Here is an 18,912-nt window from a genome sequence, read left to right as displayed (position 1 = left end):
TTTCCATAAGAACCCAGTATTGATATCAGTAACATCGAGAAAGCTGCGTGAAGTGCTGCAATTGTCACTTGATGATGAACAGATTAATGGCATCAGCATTAGCCATTAAGCAAAGATGTGGTGACAAATATACAAATACAACCATCTTCCAATAAGAAAAATGGAAAGCCAGTGCACTGCAGATGATGGATAAAGCTAGTATAGCTAACTACATTATAATTGTGTACTTCCAGATAAAGCTAAATCCTGCATTTGTTTAATATATTGTTACTATAACAAATATATTAACAAAACTTTAAAAGAAAAAAACAATTGCCTTAAAACACTCATGAATCATGATGTAAAAACAACCGCTGCTATGGACTTTTATGCACAGTAATCTTTAGGCATCACTTTTACAGATGCTTAATAGTAAAAAAATAGTTTTAAGTACAAGAATTAGGCCTATTGAATCTTTGCGTTCTTCAACCTGTGCATTAAGCGTTCTATAGACTTATGTATTCTGTTGTCATCTTTCTGCCTCACCGCTTGAGATGCTTGCTGTAAACTCTGAATCCCACGACCCAAGCTGGCAATTGAGGGTGCTGTAGGAAGACACTCTGCAGCACACTCAATACCATCCCCATATACGAGCAAGCTCGTGCAAGTCGCAATACTACACCCAAAAGTAGCCCACGGTAGGACCCCAATTGGCTGCACCCTCCTTTTCCTCATTATTTCATAGAAAGCCGTTCTCGTGGCTGAAAAACTGGTTTTTTCAGCTGAGGCAATAACACCATGGACCACTGTCCGGATTTTTTCAGCTGAAGCGACTGCCTTGAAGAAAGATGAATTTGCTCCAGAACTTGCAAGTCCAGGGGCGACCAATTTTGATGGACCAAGAGTTTTACCAAGAGTAATTCCCACTACCTTCTGGGTCTGAGACATAACTAGCTTCAGTGAAGAAGGTACATTCATAGTCGCAACCTTCATGAAGGTTGATGCAGGGATAGCTTTAGAGATTGATGATGCTCCTAAAACAGCTGTTGCACCAGCACCCACAGCCACCACAGGTTTCTTAGATAACAACCGCTTATTGTCAGTGTGGTTTGAGGTTTCCCCATCTTCTACAATAAGATTGGAAACTAAATCCTTGACCTCATCAGGAACAGGGGTGTTCCAATTTGTTCTAAGACCTGACAAGCTACTAGCATCCACTATAGCTACTACAGTCTTGAAGTTCTTAGCCTGACTTTGAAGAGCCTGTGCAAGGATTGCATGCGACTTGTCCTCGATAGGGAGCTCAGGAAAAGCAATATCAGATGTCTTGGCATTTCTTAATTTCTCAATGGGTAGCTGGCCATCGTTGTTAAGTGCAATTCTCAGTGCTTCAACAGCAATTCTGAAAGTGTAAACTTCAGACATTATCCTGGTATCCACAACCTCCCCTCTGTTTACATCTAAAAGCAACTTTTGTGAAAGTGCAAGTGCTCTTCCAATCGAAGGAAGATCAACGAATATATCATGAAGATCCAAAAGCAGTGGATAAATTGATTGTGCAAATGGTGGAGCCTCAAAACTCCCTGTTGGACGAATTTCATTCAATCCGACCTCAGAACCAGATTCCAATAAATCTATTTGCGAAGATAACAACTTCACCATCTGTGACTGAACATCATTGGTAACACAGAACCTACGCATAAAACTGGAAACTGGAACTGAAGTGCCTTTTTGTGGAACCAAACTACTAACTAGACCTTGAATCTTGCTCCCTGCCTCAACTTCCTTGGAGGAATCATATGAAAGAAAATTATTACCAACTGGTGATTCGAGCACCATGAAAGCTGAATCAACCTCCCTTGCTGCCCTCTTGGCAGCCAAGAAATGACCATGAAAACCAACACCAAATATCTCTCTCAAAACCAATTTTCCAGCCACATCATCGTACTGCTCCTTGTTAATCTTATTAACAAAGCATCGTTTGAGTACTTCAAAAGAGGAAGTGGGAACAGTATTACCAACAAGACTATCTTCAGCCAGGATATCGGAGAGAGCTGCGATACCAACCTGTACGACGACAGCGTCCGGTCTAAGTTCCCTAATAAGACACTGAGCATCAGCAGCTGACCTCTCAGACAAGTTCTGAGCAGAAAGCATGTAAATGACAGACTGAGAGTTAGGTACCCTCACAGCAAACACGAACTTTTTAGTCCGGTCTGGTATCGGAAGCTTCTGAACTAGTCACGGGAGGCTCTTAAATCATCGAATTTGAACACAGTAAATGGCCATATATTTTGTAGCTTCCACATGAAAGCAAAGGCCATTGCAAATTAAGGCTAGTAGTGAGGGGTATCGCTCAAGCAGCGGCGAGGGACAATAGAATGTAAAAAGGAAATTAAATCTCTTAATATTTCATTCGTTTCTACATTGACTTTGAATGAAAAGGGTAATCGGGGAACCCAAAATTGATTTTTTTTAATCGGTTATGAATTAGAAGCAGCAAGCTATCATGTTGTTTGAAAGGATTCAAAAATAGCATGAAACCCTAAACAAATTCGAATAAGAAAAAAGGGAAATTAAGAAACTAGTTTACCGAGAATCAGGAACGATATGAGATGGCATCACAACTCGCAGGTGCAAGGACAAGGAAGCTATGTAATCGTAGGTGATGTTGGGCGTTTGTTTTTGGCGTTGCGGTTGAAATAAACAAAGATAAGAAGGGATTGGAGAGGGCTTTCTTTATTCTTCCTCCGATAAGGAGGGACGGAGAACAGGAAGGGGAAGAGCGAAGAGAATGAAGGAAGAATTAATAAAATCCTAAACACAAAGAGTTAATGAAATACGAACGCATAATAAGGGACGTTCGTTGGATTCTAGTATTATTTTGATTGTGATCAACAATCAATTCTACTTGGATAGATCAATTTTTTAATTTTAAATTATTTAAGTTAATTATGCAATTTATTAAACTAATTTTAAAAGTTATTTAAATTTTAAATTTAAATCAAATTTAATTTTATAAAGTTTCGAATGGAAAAATTAAAATTTAAAACTATATCGTTTTAAATTTTAATCTTTAGTTAAGCAAATATATTTTACATTTAACATTTAAGATAAATAATTATTTTTAAAAATATTTAGAGTTAATCTGACGTAACTTTTGAAAATTGACTTTTAAAAGTGTTGTATAATATTTAAATTTAAAATTTAACTATATGAGATTGATGTTAAAAATAAGTTTAAAATGATAAAATGTTCATAATAGACATTATAATGTATATTAAAAATATAACATTTAAATTATATTTACACTTGTATATTAATCATATCAATTTAAACTATAATAAATTCAAAAAAGTTAATATATATAAATTATATAAATTTAAACTATAATAAAAATATATAATTATAATAAAAATATATTTTATAATAATTCACTATTAATATTTTAATATATAAACCGTGAATTTTATTTATATATAAGTAATTAAAAAAATTATTAAATAATAAATTATTTTTTAAAGATATTGGTTTTAAATTATTAGAATAAAATATAAATACATAATTAAGTGGAACTCATTTATTAATAAGTGTAAAATTATAATTTGTTTTCATACACAAAATTAAAAATGAAATATTAAAAAATATTAACTTTTAATATTTATTTTAAATAAAAAAAAAGTAGATAGATAATGAGAAACAGAAGAATAAGAGATAAAGAGTTTAGAAGTGTCATGTGTGAATTTTAAAGTACGTGTCTGAATTAAGATAAGATAATTCAGAAGAGGATGATTAACAACGAAAGTAATAGTGTTGTTGTGAGATAAAAAGAAATGGTGTGCCAAAGCAAATAAAATTATTAGGATGATTTTATGTGATAATACAATTTTTATATCAATTGATTAAAATATTATATTAACATTTCATCATCTACAATAACAATTAATAATGTTGAATGATTAATTTATTATAAATGTTATTAAATCATTAATTTTGAAATCAATAACGAAAGCAAATTTATTTAAACATAAATGACTATTTATCTAATTTACCCAAAGAAAAAAAATGCAGTATAATAAAGGCGATTTTTCTTATATATCACCGTCCACCGCTTTCTTTCCGATCAAGCACCGTTCAGATATATTTCGATCTAACACCCTTTGCAGAAAGACGCACATCTACAGCGCGTTTAACGTTGATTTGATGCCACGTGGGGCAAGGCGTTCCCCATGAGATGCGCCTTATGCTGACAGAGACCGTGCCTTACCGTTAACACAATTATGTTAGGCGCAGACTAGGGGATGCGTCTTAATTTTATCTTATATAATTATGTAAGGCGCGGTGCAGGTACCGCGTCTTATAGCTTTTCTCAGCTATAAATACTCTTTCCCCCCGGTAACTCCTCACATCTCCTCTCGATTATAAAAATTTAATACAACAATCCGACAATCTTTTCATAATTGATTCAGAAGTTTGTGTAATTTTTCATTATTAGGTAATTTTGTGATAATTTTTTTATTATACTTATTGTTTATTATGATTATTTGAAAAAAATATTATACTAATTGTTGTCAATTAATTTCTGTGTTTGTAAAATTAAAAATCGGGAGCATACGTCGAAATAGTTTTGTGGTACATGTAATAATATAAAATTATATTATTTAAATTATTTACGTTTATGTGTAAAAAATTTATTGTGTTTATTTTCGTTTATATATTATTTATTCAATCAGTTTTGTTTCAGTTATTTTTTTTGCAGATATAATATTGTCGCACTTTTAAACTCAAAGAATGACACGACTTTCAGTTATTTTTTATTATGATGGTGAAATTCGAGAAGATGAAACCGACGTTGTTTTCGTATTAAATGAACGTGTTAAAATATCATTGAAGAGAAACATAACTCTTGATGAGCTGATAACGAAGATTTCGAGGAAGATTCATGTTGGAAGTAGTAGAAGAATATCGTCGTTGCAGTACAGATTTCCAACATCATTATTGTCATTAACTTATACAGCGTTCGAACTATCGAACAATGATAATGTTAAAATGATGGATGATTCTCAAAGTAATTATTCAGATGGTGATATTGAGATGTATGCAAAGGTTGTTCAAGTGCGTGTTTTTCGGGGTTAATCATTAAGCTCCCACTATGGGCTGGCTGAACAAGTTGACAACCCGACGACAATAATGTGTAATGATTTTAATGCCATAATGGGGAGACATTCATCCGCAACTCCTTACGATATGTACCGAGGTGGGTCGACGAACAATCCGTATGGAAACATCGCGTCCAGTTCAAGGGGAAGACATTCATCTGCAAATCCCTTTGACCTTAATATGGAGATTCCATCGACGCAACAGTCTGTGCATTTTCCATTTGACACGATAACTTCAAGCTCTAGGGGGAGGCATTCGACTGCGAGCTTTTTCGATCTGAATGTCGATATGCCTTCCAGTTCAAGGGGAAGGCGTGCAAGTAGTAGGTTCTTCGACCTAAATGTGGAGAGCATGGAGGAACCATCATATCCACCAGAAAACCGCTTCATGAGCCTGGTGCGGATGGTGCTGAGACTGGACTATTCATTCACCCATAATCACCACAATTCAACTCCTAATGATGATGATGATGTGGATGAAGTTCCAACAAATGTGGCACAAATTAACCCTCCAGCACCATGTATGAAGTTGATTATGATGTAATGTATGTGCCAAAATTTACGGATATGCCTCATCTCGGTGACTATGGATATTACTCATCAATAAATAATGATGAGTTATATTTAGGCATGGAGTTTTCAAGCAAAGAATAAGCGATGATAGCTATAAAAAATTACAATATCCGTAATTCTGTTCAATCGAGAGTCGACCGCTCCACGACAGAAAAATATGTATGTATTGTGCCCGACGCGAAAACGGATGCAATTGGATGATTCACGTATCGAATAGGAAGAGAAAAAACAACATATAGGAACTAACAGTATACAACGGTCATCACACATGTTGTGCTGGAGGGGTCAACCAAGATCATCCCAACTTGGACTCGGAAGTGGTATGCCAAGCCATCATGCCCATGGTAAAAACAAGCTCTCATATAGCTGTTGCTGTGTTGATTTCAGCTATACAATCGCAGTATGAGTACACTGTCTCCTATAAAAAAGCTTGGTTGGCAAAACAAAATGCCATTGTCAAACTTTATGGCGAATGGGATGCATCTTACAACGAACTTCCAAGCTGGTTTAGGCTGGTACGGAGGTTGAATCATGAGACAATTGTGGACTTCGAAACCTCCTATGCATACCATAATGATCGAGTTCTCCGCGATCGATGCCAATTCTATCAGGTTTTTTGGGCTTACCCACAGTGCGTTAATGCTGTCAAATACTGCAAATATGTGGTCCAGGTCGACGGGATTTTCTTGTATGGAAAATACAAGCAAGTTTTATTATTGGCAGTTGTCCAAGATGTCAATCGCAACATTCTTCCAATTGCTTTTGCTCTTGTCGAAGGAGAAGATACAGATTCTTGGGCTTTTTTCCTCCGAAATTTATGTGCACATGTTATCACGAGGGAAAAAATATGTGTCATTTCAGATCGTGGAGTGGGATCAAAGTAGCAATGGATTATTTGGGTCCAATGTGGCAACCACCCTTTGTCCAACATAGGTATTATCTTCGACACATTGCTGCGAACTACCATGGAAGATACAAGAAGAATGATGAGTGTCAATTACTTGTGTGCATGGGTAAGTGAAACTGATTTAGTTTGTTTTCTTTCGATCCTTTTGATCTAGTTAGTAAGTTATACATTTTTTGATCAGGTTACGAACTTCTTCCTCGAACGCAAACTTCTTCCTCGAACGTTTGAATCAATGCTTCAAGATTTGCGGGCGAAGAACGAGGAAGGATACGATTACATCAGCCTCATCGATAAAGAGATGTGGACGAACGCATATGATGGTGGATATCGATATGGACACATGACGACCAACTTGGCAGAGCCAATCAATTCAACTTTAAAGGGTGCACGTCACTTACCTGTAGCGGCTTTGATAAAGACTACATATTTTTGTTTGGGGGTGCTTTTTGCGAAGCTCGGGGGACAAACTCAAACTTGGATGCAAGGCGGTCATGTCTATCACCCTAGATTAGTTGTAGATCTACAGAAAAAAATTTGATGCATCAAATGTGATGTCTGTAACAAGCTTCTCTAGAAGACATGAAATGTTTCGTTTCGCAGAGTTGTCGCGACCTCTTTAAGGGATTGAAGTTGTGTCATTAAGAGTAAATCTAAGAGATAGAACGTGTGACTGCAGGTTTTTTCAAACTCTGAAATATACATGCTCTCATGTGATAGCAGCTTGCTCGCATATACGTCAAGACTATAACCATTTTATGGATCACGTATACCTACTATATGAAGTTTTTAAAGTATACGAATTTGAGTTCCCCCCATAGGTAATGACAGAGACCCTGATGGGGTTCAAGATTAGCTTTCGATTGTACCAAATCCGAGTTTATTGAGGGAGCTTGGTCGTCCAAAATCTAATCAAATTCATTGCGATATGGATATTCGAGAAAGATCTAGACAAGACAGAAGATGTGGGCATTGTAGAAACACAGGACACACTAGAAAAACATGTCCACTTCTGTTGTCATCAAGTAACAATTGATGAGGAAATGATGTAGTTGCTTATTAATTAATAATTATTGTACTTTAATTTGCATTTACTTCAAGTTAATGTTATTCGATAACTGCTGATGAAGATTAAAAAAACGATACAATTATACGATATTGGACGTTGGCGTTATATTAACGAATAACTGATATTAACGATAAAATAAGTATTAAATGGTAAATGATAACCAAATTATAATAACTAATATTAAATGGTGATAAACAAAATTAAGCAAAATAAATTAACAAAAAGTCCAACAAAATTAACAAAATAAATTAAAATAAATCCAACCATATTAACAAATTAAAGTAAATATTAAATGATAAATAATAAAAAATTACAATAAAAAAGTCCAATAAACAACTACAATAAAAAAGTACTAAATACAAATATAATAAAAAAACAAAATCTATCGATGCCTGCGACGCGAATGTGTTCCGCAGGGCGGTGGCTGTCGGTCTCGAGGAGGATTTCTTCGTATCACTGGTTGTGACTCCTCGCTGTCATCATCATCACCATCATCCTCTTCGTCGTCGTCCTGAGCAGCTAAATTTTGTTGATGAATAGCTGATGACGATGAAGCACCTCCATAGAATAAGGACCCTGGAGGTGTATGACTGACTATCCCACCGGCCTGCGAAAACTGGGAAAACTCATAAAACCCAGACATCGCTGAGTGTGAAAACTGTAAATGAGGTGTCTGTGCTGCGACCATGAGTGATGAGGCTGAACCCGCCAAATATCCAGCATATGAACCCCAAGTCGAATATGCAAACATAGACCCATAATAGCCTCCAGGAAGGGTCATAAAACTCTGTGAAGGTGGAGATGGCGGGGTCATAAAACTCTGTGAAGGTGGAGACGATGAGGTCATAAAACCAGGTGAAGGCGGCGGCGGTAACATCATATATGGCTGTGGTATGTAAGTTACTGCAGACGGTGGCTGCTGTAAAGGTCCTGCTGGTGTATTTGAGGATGAATCGGAAGCACCTACACTCCGTCCACGAGTCGGGGGACGATGGTGCTGTGTCGGTGAACGTTTCTGTCGACGTCGTGGAAAGGTCCGCCCTCGTGCATCCTCGGAAAGCAGAAACGGTTTCCCATTTCTGTTGAACCACTTATAATAATTATCACTAACCGTCAAGTCATCAACATAAATGGGCTCCTACGGGGAAGGCACCGATGTCGATCCTCCCATAACATGACGCACTCATAATGCCTTACCAGTCAATCTGTATCGGTCTTGCCGCGTCTATCTGTGCTATGCAACTCGTCCATATTGCAAAGTGCTTCCGGAATTGGTTGAAAACAACCAAATTACCGGAGCACACGATCAGTGGAGTGCCACTCGACGGTCGCATAACAAATCAAGGGGACCAACACCATCCAAACATCTGATGGGCCCTTCAACTCAGGTGGGATCACCGTCCTCACATCATCATTAGAATATGACACCATTCAAACTAAAACAAATATATATAATTTTTATCAAAATAATAATCTAATTATATAACTATATTCTAAAATCGATTTTTAAACATTAAAATTCATACCTGTGTGCCAGCCTTTTGATCGATTAGCACCCTAATTTTTTCTAAATCATCATGTGGCTCCTGATGATTTTTCCTATCAGTAGACCACTTATTCAAGCAAAAAAAATACTATACAATGTATAAAATGATTAATATACAAAATCAGTTTTATAATTACCTCAAGAGTAGTGTAAATACGAATGGATTATTCACAACGGGACATAAAAGGGCAATCGATACCATGCCCAAGACTGCAGCAGCAGGAGACATCCGCCGATAGCATTACACCTGTAATCAGTGGCTCGACACATCTCCCTGTATAGGAAAGCCAAAACTGCCGAGCTCCAACTGAGTAATCCGTCCACACGAAAGTCGATAAGATGTCGTAACCACATACAATGAACTTGGTTGCGCGATTTGTCCGGCATCAACAACCCTCTTATCAGCTTCAATATGCATGCCCGTGCATATATTTTAACTTCATCATCTAACGTGTCCTCGCTCAACTCCCGAAAATTGACATCTAACCAATTTAACGGTATCCGACCACTGTTAAAAATTTCCGGGACACGTCCTAGATTATCCCAACACAAAGCAGTCCAGGAACCCTGCGCGTTCCCCGATATCACATCTCCATCCACCGTAAGCCCCAGGTGCATAGAAACATCCTCAAGTGTAATCGTGCACTCTCCGCACGGAAGATGAAATGTGTGGGTCTCCGGCCTCCACCGCTCTACTAAGGCAGAAATAAGGTCTGGTTCTATCTTACAGTGACCCTGATATATACCTATATAATCGAATCCAGCCTCTACTAAACACGGCAAGACACAGCTAGGTATCACCAACTTAGGGTTCCTAATAAAAGGATCTAATATACAATCATTTTCCTAAAATTAAATAATTACAAAAATTAATTCTTAATCTAATAATCATGCAATAAATAAATCAACAAATTGTTACTAATAATTTTAATTAAATTAAAACATTAAAATGTTACCGTATCTGTAAGTGGCGAGATATATGATTTCTATCCAAGCGAAGTATACCGATTTTCATTTTATATTTGCAAAAAAATTAATTAAGTAAAATATTAAATAAATTAAATACTTAAATAAATTAAATACAAAATATTAAAAATATAATAAAATATACCTTAGACAGAAATTATAAGAGTATTTGAGATAAATTGAGAGAATTTGGTGTGATGAAAGTGATTGAGATTGAGGTATTTATAGGGAGGGATAGGGGTGTAAAACGTCGGGATAGGTGGATAATTATACCTAAGACGCACCGCAAGGGGCGTGCCTTACTGACGCGTGGCAGATTATCAGATAAGGCGCGACCCCTGTCCCACGCTATACCTACGTGGCCTAAGGCGCGTCCCAGTGGCCGCGCTATACACACGTGTATCCCATGTCAGCATCAGGCGCGCCTTACTCCACGTGACGCCAAATCAACGTTAAGTACGCTGCAGGGGCACACATTTCTACAAAGGGTGTTAGATCGAGAAATATAGTCTGAACTGTATCTAATCAGAAAAACAAGCGGTAGATTATGATATATCGGGAAAATAGCCTCTAATAAATCCTACGCGCGCCAGCAGTAATTTTAGCGCGTGGTTGATGCCTACAAAGTTGTTTTTGGGCTTTACTATCGTAACTCGGCTGTACCCTTAGTCGATGCTCTCTCTCTCTATCTTCTGGTTTCGATTTTTTCTCTAAATTGCAAACCCTAACCCTAATAATTCGTTTTGAAACGAATAAATAAACAAAATCTTCACTTTTAATTATTTCCGTTCTCCAAGTTATTGATGCCCTGAACTCCAATGCGAGGTAGGCATCGATTCGGTGCGTGGAGCTTAGATTTATCAATCTGGAGCTTAGGTGATGGACGCGTTGAAGGAGAATCTGGCGGAGGCAGAGATTGGGAGCACCATGGAGTCAATTCAAAAGTTTATAGACATTCAGAGGGAGCTCTTCCACAGCCAGATCGACCAGCTTCAGAATGTTGTTGTTACACAATGCAAACTCACCGGCGTCAACCCACTCGCCCAAGAAATGGTTCGTCATTCCAAAATTCCGTTTTCTTTCCCTTTGGCCGGAGTTGATAAAAAATAAATCACGTTCTCTATATTTTAAACTTTTTATTTGCCATTTTGCAGGCAGCTGGTGCTTTGTCCATAAAAATTGGTAAGCATCTGCTAAAGTTGATTTGTGGGGTCATTTGAGATACTGTTAAGAGCTACATTATAATTTTCTAGCGACGGCATTGTTATAGTTGTTTAATTGTTTTGAGATCGTTAGCTTCAACTGATTTCATCAGTGCTTATTGATGCGACAACTATTTCCAAATGTAAAATGTGCGATTTTTAATGAAATAGGACGTGGTTTATTACTTTTTTTTTATCTAAATCATCTAATATTTTCCCAGGGAAACGTCCAAGAGATTTGCTTAACCCCAAGGCCGTGAAGTATATGCAAGCTGTTTTTTCCATTAAAGATGCGATTACTAAGAAAGAATCCCGAGAGATTAGTGCTCAATTTGGCGTTTCTGTCACACAGGTATATATATTTAATAATTAATGTCGTTTGTAGTTTATAACGTTAAGTCTTTCCATATCTTTAGGCCAATGATGTACACAATATTAAGAATCGGTTTGCATTTATGTTAATGTATGGTCTTTTAGATATTATTGTAAATTCAATTATCTACTTCCAACTTTTATATATAGCAATACGATGCTTCCAATCATACTGTCTCCCAGAGAATGCATTTTGATTGATTAATGTTAAACTGTAGGTGCGTGATTTTTTTAATAGCCAACGCACTAGGGTGAGGAAGCAAGTTCGGCTGTCAAGAGAGAAAGCCTTGAGATTCAATTCTTGTAAAGAAACAGAAGAAGGGGTACTCCCAACTGGGTCTGAAGCTGTTATACCAGTTGAGCCAGTTCCCTTAAATTCTGTTGGCCCTGTTAATTCTGAAGAAGCACCATCATGCTCGACACATGATGATTCTCTTACTTGCATAGACGAGTTGGATAAGCATTTTGTTGAAAACATATTCTGTAAGATGCAGAAAGAAGAAACTTTTTCGGGGCAGGTGAAACTGATGGAGTGGGTGTTGCAGATACAAAATCCATCAGTATTATATTGGTACTTATCAAGGAAACTTAATACAGTCAGCAATAAGCATACTGCTGCTTGTCTTATTTGATTTGATAGTGTCTCTTAATCTTGCAGGTTTTTAAGTAAAGGTGGTGTGATGATTATAGCAACATGGTTGAGTCAAGCAGCTGTTGAAGAACAAACTACTGTTGTCTTGATCATCCTCAAGGTACATGTAGATTCAACGTTGATGATTTATATGACCCTGTATTTGTAACTTTACCAAGGTTGCAGTTAATATTTGGAATGTAGGTTCTTTCCCATCTACCGCTACAAAAAGCTCTCCCCGAACATATGTCAGCTGTACTGCAAAGTGTTAACAAGCTGTGTTTGTACAGATTTTCAGGTCTGCATTTGTCGGTTGGAATTTAATTCTTCTTCTTCCTTTTCATCTCCCCATATCTTATTATTGTTCTTTTCTTAGTGGGCTTGTATCATTATCTTAGATCTTAACCAACGTTTCATATGTGATAATGACTTATGGCCCTATTAGAAGTTTTCATATTTTGTTTTGGTTGTGTTAATTTTTCTGGTATAATGCTTTGTTCTTTCTTTTTCCCTGTATTTGAACTTAAGTGTTCAGAGTAAAATGCTGTGAAGACTAATACCTTCTTTCTGGTGTACCTGATAAAAATCCACTAGTAGATAACCTTCGTTTGTGGGGAAAATAGTTTTTCTGCTGAGCTGTATTATTTATATGCTTTATGGTACCTTGGATCTCATTTTCTGATTTGAAGATCAGACGTATCAAACAAGGCAAGACTTTTGATATCACGGTGGAGCAAAATGTTTGCAAGAAGCCAATCTGCGAAGAAACCAAATGGCTTGAGATCCTCTACTGAAACACAGAATGAAATGTTACTGAAGCAGAGGTAACTCTACATCTTAGCCTCCCTGTGTGCTTGATTTCTTTCAATTTAATTCTTATTATTTCTCTCGGACTACAGTATCAGTGAAATTATGGGTGATAGCTCGTGGCTGTCCAATGTTTACAATGCTGTAAGTATGGAAAAATTAAATATTTGGTAACATGATTATATGATTGATTGTTGTTTTCTAATTAATGTCAATGGTCTTCCAGGAAGGAACTCTTGCTACATCTAATGTCAGGTGTGGGATTTATTTATATTTGCATCTAATATTTATATGTTGGTTGTCATTCTTAGTATATCGTAATATGGAGATAATAAAGATAATTGTTTATTCAGGAAATTAGAGTCTCCACTAGTTTTGAAACAGCTACCGGCCTCCATGGATGACTTCTCAAAGAAGAACCACCTTGGTGTTTCTGGTGCTCGTATCCTTGGTGTCGTTTTTAATGATTATTGGTACTCCTCCCCGTTCCCTTCTCTCTTTATTATTTATTTTTTGGTCGGGTTAGTGATAATTTTTTTTCACCTTGTAAGAGAGGTAGGCTCGGTGTCTATTTTCCAGCTCAATTAGAATCTGCTGCTTTTTGTGTCTGGTACATTAGTTGTTTCTCATCCTTAACAATTTGGATTATTATTACATTTATTATTTTTTATAATTATTATTAGGGTTTATTTGATGCTAGATATGATCTATTTGATGGAACTTATTTTCAATCCATTCTTCTGTTTTACCGATCATAATTGATTTAAAACATGTAAGCTGGTGCATGTGCAATCGTTTAGTTCTTTTCAAGAGTATCACAGTGCCTTAGCTAGTCCAGATAGTAGGGAACGTAGGAAGGTTCAGTTGGTAGAACAGCCAGGGCAAAAAGTGGCTGGCAAAAACTCCCAAACAACAAGAACAGTACCTGTTAGCCAAAGTCGTCCTCTGTCTGCTGATGATATCCAAAAGGCAAAAATGCGTGCCCTATATATGCAGGGTAAACATGGGAAAACTGATTCCTCTAATGGGATGAATGAAGTGAAGAGTGAAGGTCTGAACAAACCTTCACCTTCTAAGACCAGCTTTTCTCGACCAGTTTCTAAAGTTCCCTCCCAGCCCCCTGAAGAACAAAAGAAGCCTGTAATACTTCCCTTCAAAACTTCTAACGTGCTGGAAATGACTGTTGATCCAAAACAGCCTGTGGCTTCAAAGGAATCCCCATGGGAGAAATGCCAGGAGTTCAAAATCCCATGGCACATGCCGCCAGGTAAATCTGCATCAGTGTATTTCTTTCGCTCCTGCTTTCTGTTTTAGATGGTAGAGAGTGCTATTTAAGTATCCACAATGGAGGAAGATTCAATTGCATCTTTGCAACCATGGCTGACTACTTGCTTTAATTCTCTGTCCCTTATCCCACAATCTTTTTCCTTTTGGAAACTTTCTTTTATGCTTCAAAATTGGGAATTGGTTTAGTTGTTATATGCTCATCCCTCATTACCTAGTTATATTGAAAGTTAAAAAATTGTTACAGATATATTTTCTTGATATGTGATAATAATTGTATAGTCAGGGTGGAAATATTCCTGTTGAAATTTGAAAATATTAGGATTCCAATAACTGCATTTAATTGATTTTGATCTTTTTCTAAAGTTAGTTTCTACGCCTTGATTGTTTTTCTTTGGTATGAACATCAGCACGTGGATGAATTGTACATCCAAGAAGTATACCAGAGAAAATGAAAACCATTGGTTTAAAACTTTAGTGACAGCTAGTCATGGTAGATAAAATTCTCAAAAAGCTTTTGCTAATACACAGTGGTTAGTTCAATCTCTATCATGTTTTTATTATCAGACTGGAGTATTGTATTTCTTCAATAGTATCATGCTGGTCGTTTGAAATAAGTGTGCCTTGAACCAAGGCAAAGGGCATTTAATTCTTCAATGGAATACTCAATTATGATTGATTGAATCCTTGTTAAAGATCTATTTATTTATAAGGAGCTTCAATCTTGAATGACGAGTGCTTCCAAGGTGTAATTATCAGGCTGATGGAAATAAGGATTTTGTTTTATGCCATGAACTTGATATCGGATGTTAAGAAATTGATACTTCTCTGGATATAAGTTGTCATACTATGAGCACTTTTGGTTTAAATATAATCAAAGCAAATATGTCATTGATTTTGGAATATTTTGAAGAGGTATTACCTGTATTAGCAAAAATTGACCGAAGAGGCTTGACGATCACAGATTCGTTGTGCTGTAAAACAAAACTTGCATTACATGCTTTTCTTGTTACCAGCAAATTCTTCTTCAAAAAGAACAATAATAACAACACACAGGTCACTTCAATCCGCTTCTAATGATTTTGTATATCTAAGCCAGTGTTAGTAATGGACCCATTTTTTTATTTGATTATCAGAATAATTCGATTACAATTGGACTATGATTTCCAGCTTAAAAGACAATTCAACATCCTTGTTCAATGCAGACAATTAAAAAACAAAAATTTCCCCATAGCTTGATATTGATATTTTTGGTCAATGTTCTCTTTGTTAGAGTGACTCATGGGTCATCTCACTATTAATTGATCTGCGGGTTTCAGACTGTTTGTCATTTTGCTTTGTATTTTTCTGCAGAAATAAAAATCGACCAACTTTGGACCGTTGCTGCCGGTGAGAGTAGCAAAGAGGTTGACGTGCAGAAAAACAGAAACCGTAGAGAGAGGGAAACATTCTATTGCACGAAGCAGGAGATACCCTCTAACCCCAAGGAACCATGGGATCGAGAAATGGACCACGATGACACACTGACCCCAGAAATCCCAACCGAACAGCCACCCGATACTGACTCCACTGAAACACAGTTCACCCATGGTGAAATGTAAATGGTGCAGCAGCTACTTCTGAACCTTCTTCCTCCCAAATTGGTGGTGCTGTTGCAACCGAGCCGGATCTTGAGTTATTAGCTGTGCTGCTGAAAAACCCAGCTTTGGTTTTTGCCTTAACTTCTGGCCAAGCTGGTAACTTGTCGAGTGAAGAAACAGTGAAGCTGCTAGACATGATTAAGGCTGGTGGGGCTGATACTGGTAAAAAGGTGGAAGAGAAGGTTGAAGTGTCTCTTCCATCTCCGACACCATCGAGCAATCCAGGAACGGTGCGTGATATAGGCTTCGTTGCACTACCTGGATCCACATTTTCATACATGATTAAAAAGAAAATCTACGTGAAAAGGAATATACTAAACCAGGTAGAAAATTATAAGGTTAAAAAGTGTGAGACTTGGTATAAAAAAATGGCAACCAATTTAATGTTAAGATGGGAGCATGACCCACACGGGGAATGGCGAATGGTTTATGTTTATCATTGATGGGTATCATTATCAGGTATCCAGATGGCAATACGTGGCATGTCTGGATCCTCAGCAATCATAGCAACATTTATGAAATTATATAGTACTACAGTTGTACTATCCTAAAAGTTACACGTCCAGAGAATCTATGATTTGATGACATTTTCATTAGTTTTTGGATTCATCTTATTGAATGTGTATATATTTTTTAATTTGCAGAGTGGATGGAGACCGGAGGCTGTGAGGAACCCTTTTTCACAACATAGTCAAATGGAAGACAGAGTTGCCCAAGCTACTGTTGGAGTTCGAACGGTCGTTCCCATTGCCGAACGCCTTCCCGCTACTAGCATGGTGGCGCCACGGCAAGAGGCAAATGGCAGATCAGTAGCTCAACAGCTTGCAGCAGCCATGGCGCAGCTGTTGCCTCAAACAAATACGACGAATTCAGAAAAGATACATTCCCCTAATGTTGCTTATGCACATCATGGTCTCTCTTCCCGTTCTGTTATGCAATCGCCTGCTGGTCTTTCAATGCGGGTAGAAACCATGGTACCACATATACCTGAAAAAGTGCACTCTTCATACTCTGCATCTCCGTTGATGCCGTCGCTGTCAAAGCGACAATCACACCATGCATACGATCCTCTTCAAACACATCCATATTCGACTAGACCCGCAGTAGGAAACATAGGTCCAATCTCTGATCCCTGGAGAGGCGCACAGAGTTTGGGTTCTAATATTCATTCCCAGGCTAATCAAAACAATTATAATGCATCATCGTCGTTTGGGGGATCAATGCAGCCTCAGGTGCGATCGGGCCATCCTCCACGGAAAGAAAATGAGTACGTGGGTAATGATGGTTTCGAGTCATGGAGTCCAGATAATAGTCCAAACAGGTCTTCAGAGTATGCAGCGGGAAGGAACTACATTGAACCCAGAATGAATTCCGGGTGGAGCAATAGAGCCGATAGGCCGTCATGGCAAGGGAATTCTCCTGGGCGTAGGGACCAGCACAGACAGGGAAATAGATGGCGTGACAGAAGATGACGAGGCTTGCTGCCGCTGTTGTTGTTGGGTCGGGAATGTCGGGCTTGTCATCCAAGGCGGGTGTTTTTCCATGGCGATTAAATTCTTTGGCGGTTGTATAGATGGAAATGGAAGCCAATAGGACTAGCTGTAGCTGGACGTCATTGTATGCTGGACATTACAAATGCAATTGCAGTTTTCTGGTTGTTCTCCATTCGATAAGCAACATGAAAAGATTAAAGAAAAAAAACACTTGCCAGATTTTCTCTCTCACGGACTAATGGCTTAACCTTGGCTTAGGAATTTGTTGTAATCAATCTCCCAATCTGCAATCAAATTTTGAGCCTTGCTGCAACACTTGGAACGACAATCGACTGAACATGGAGGGCAGACGGGTAAATAAAATTTGACTCGAAATAATTATAATTTTTAACTGTTTAAGAAACTGATTTTACTAGATTTTTTTAAAATTTAGATCGGGTTATACAGTAAAATAAGAATATTTTGAATAACTAAAATTTTTAATAATCATTGGATTAATTTTTAAATTCAACATCTCTGCATGGTATACATATATCACATATGAAGAAATATGTATGTATATCATATATAATCATATAAAATCATTTGAATTGAAATCAAATAGCATCCAAAAAGGTTGAATATGGAGTATCGAGCTTGTCAATATAACCAGACTTAACCCATCACTTGGAGAATGTTAGAGAGTTCGTTCACATTAATTGTGCAAATATGAAAAGTGACATCATATTAGAAGATGATCACAAGAGCTCGGTAAATATGCCAAGAGACAACAAATCAGAGAAGATTGTAAATGATTCTTACCATATCCGGTGTGAACGCCTATCGAATGAAAAATTCCTACTAATTGATGTGATTAGGTAGGTTGTGATTGACTTTCCTTAGATTAGGGGATTTTGTATTAAATGAAGTTGATCTTAGTTGTTGATGTAAATTGATCATAGTATAATATTATAAATATTTTACAACTAAATTTAAATAAAAAGTCGAATAATCCAACTAAAAAAAATTCAAATAAACTTTAAATTATAAAATAGTACTTGTGAATTACTCGAATTTTTTTTACTCAATTGAATACTTACATCCAATATTGGATATTCTTCTAATGACTCATGACTCCAAATAATAAATCAAAATGGATGGTAAAAAACTAGTATATTATAAAATTTTATTGATAAATAATTATAGGTGAGATGTTAAAAGGAATCAAAGGCGTGAATTATTTGGATGGATTTTAAAATTAAAATATTAGATTATATCAAAACAAAATATAGAGATTAAATTATAAAT

General features: G+C 36.9%; 1 protein-coding gene and 1 pseudogene across 1 annotated transcript; one reads left to right on the top strand and one right to left on the bottom strand.

The window, feature by feature from the left end:
• Window positions 1-342: 342 nt before the first annotated feature.
• On the bottom strand, window positions 343-2,809 carry LOC120172364 (annotated as a pseudogene).
• An 8,092-nt stretch (window positions 2,810-10,901) lies between these two features.
• LOC120172370 (homeobox protein LUMINIDEPENDENS-like) lies at window positions 10,902-17,831 on the top strand. Its single transcript, XM_039179841.1, is given in 14 exon segments — window positions 10,902-11,249; window positions 11,351-11,378; window positions 11,620-11,750; window positions 11,989-12,341; window positions 12,429-12,522; window positions 12,606-12,699; window positions 13,096-13,225; window positions 13,301-13,352; window positions 13,435-13,463; window positions 13,562-13,650; window positions 14,047-14,475; window positions 15,846-16,085; window positions 16,088-16,362; window positions 16,777-17,831. Coding segments are annotated over 14 exon segments (2,946 nt in total). The 5' UTR covers window positions 10,902-11,075; the 3' UTR covers window positions 17,605-17,831.
• The last annotated feature ends 1,081 nt before the right edge of the window (window positions 17,832-18,912 follow it).

Source organism: Hibiscus syriacus, unplaced genomic scaffold (genome assembly GCF_006381635.1).
Source record: "Hibiscus syriacus cultivar Baekdansim isolate YM2019G1 unplaced genomic scaffold, ASM638163v2 tig00111848_pilon, whole genome shotgun sequence".
NCBI classification, from domain to species: Eukaryota; Viridiplantae; Streptophyta; class Magnoliopsida; order Malvales; family Malvaceae; genus Hibiscus; species Hibiscus syriacus.
The sequence above is the reverse complement of the archived record's forward strand: the minus strand, read 5'-3'. Positions and strand labels throughout refer to the sequence as shown.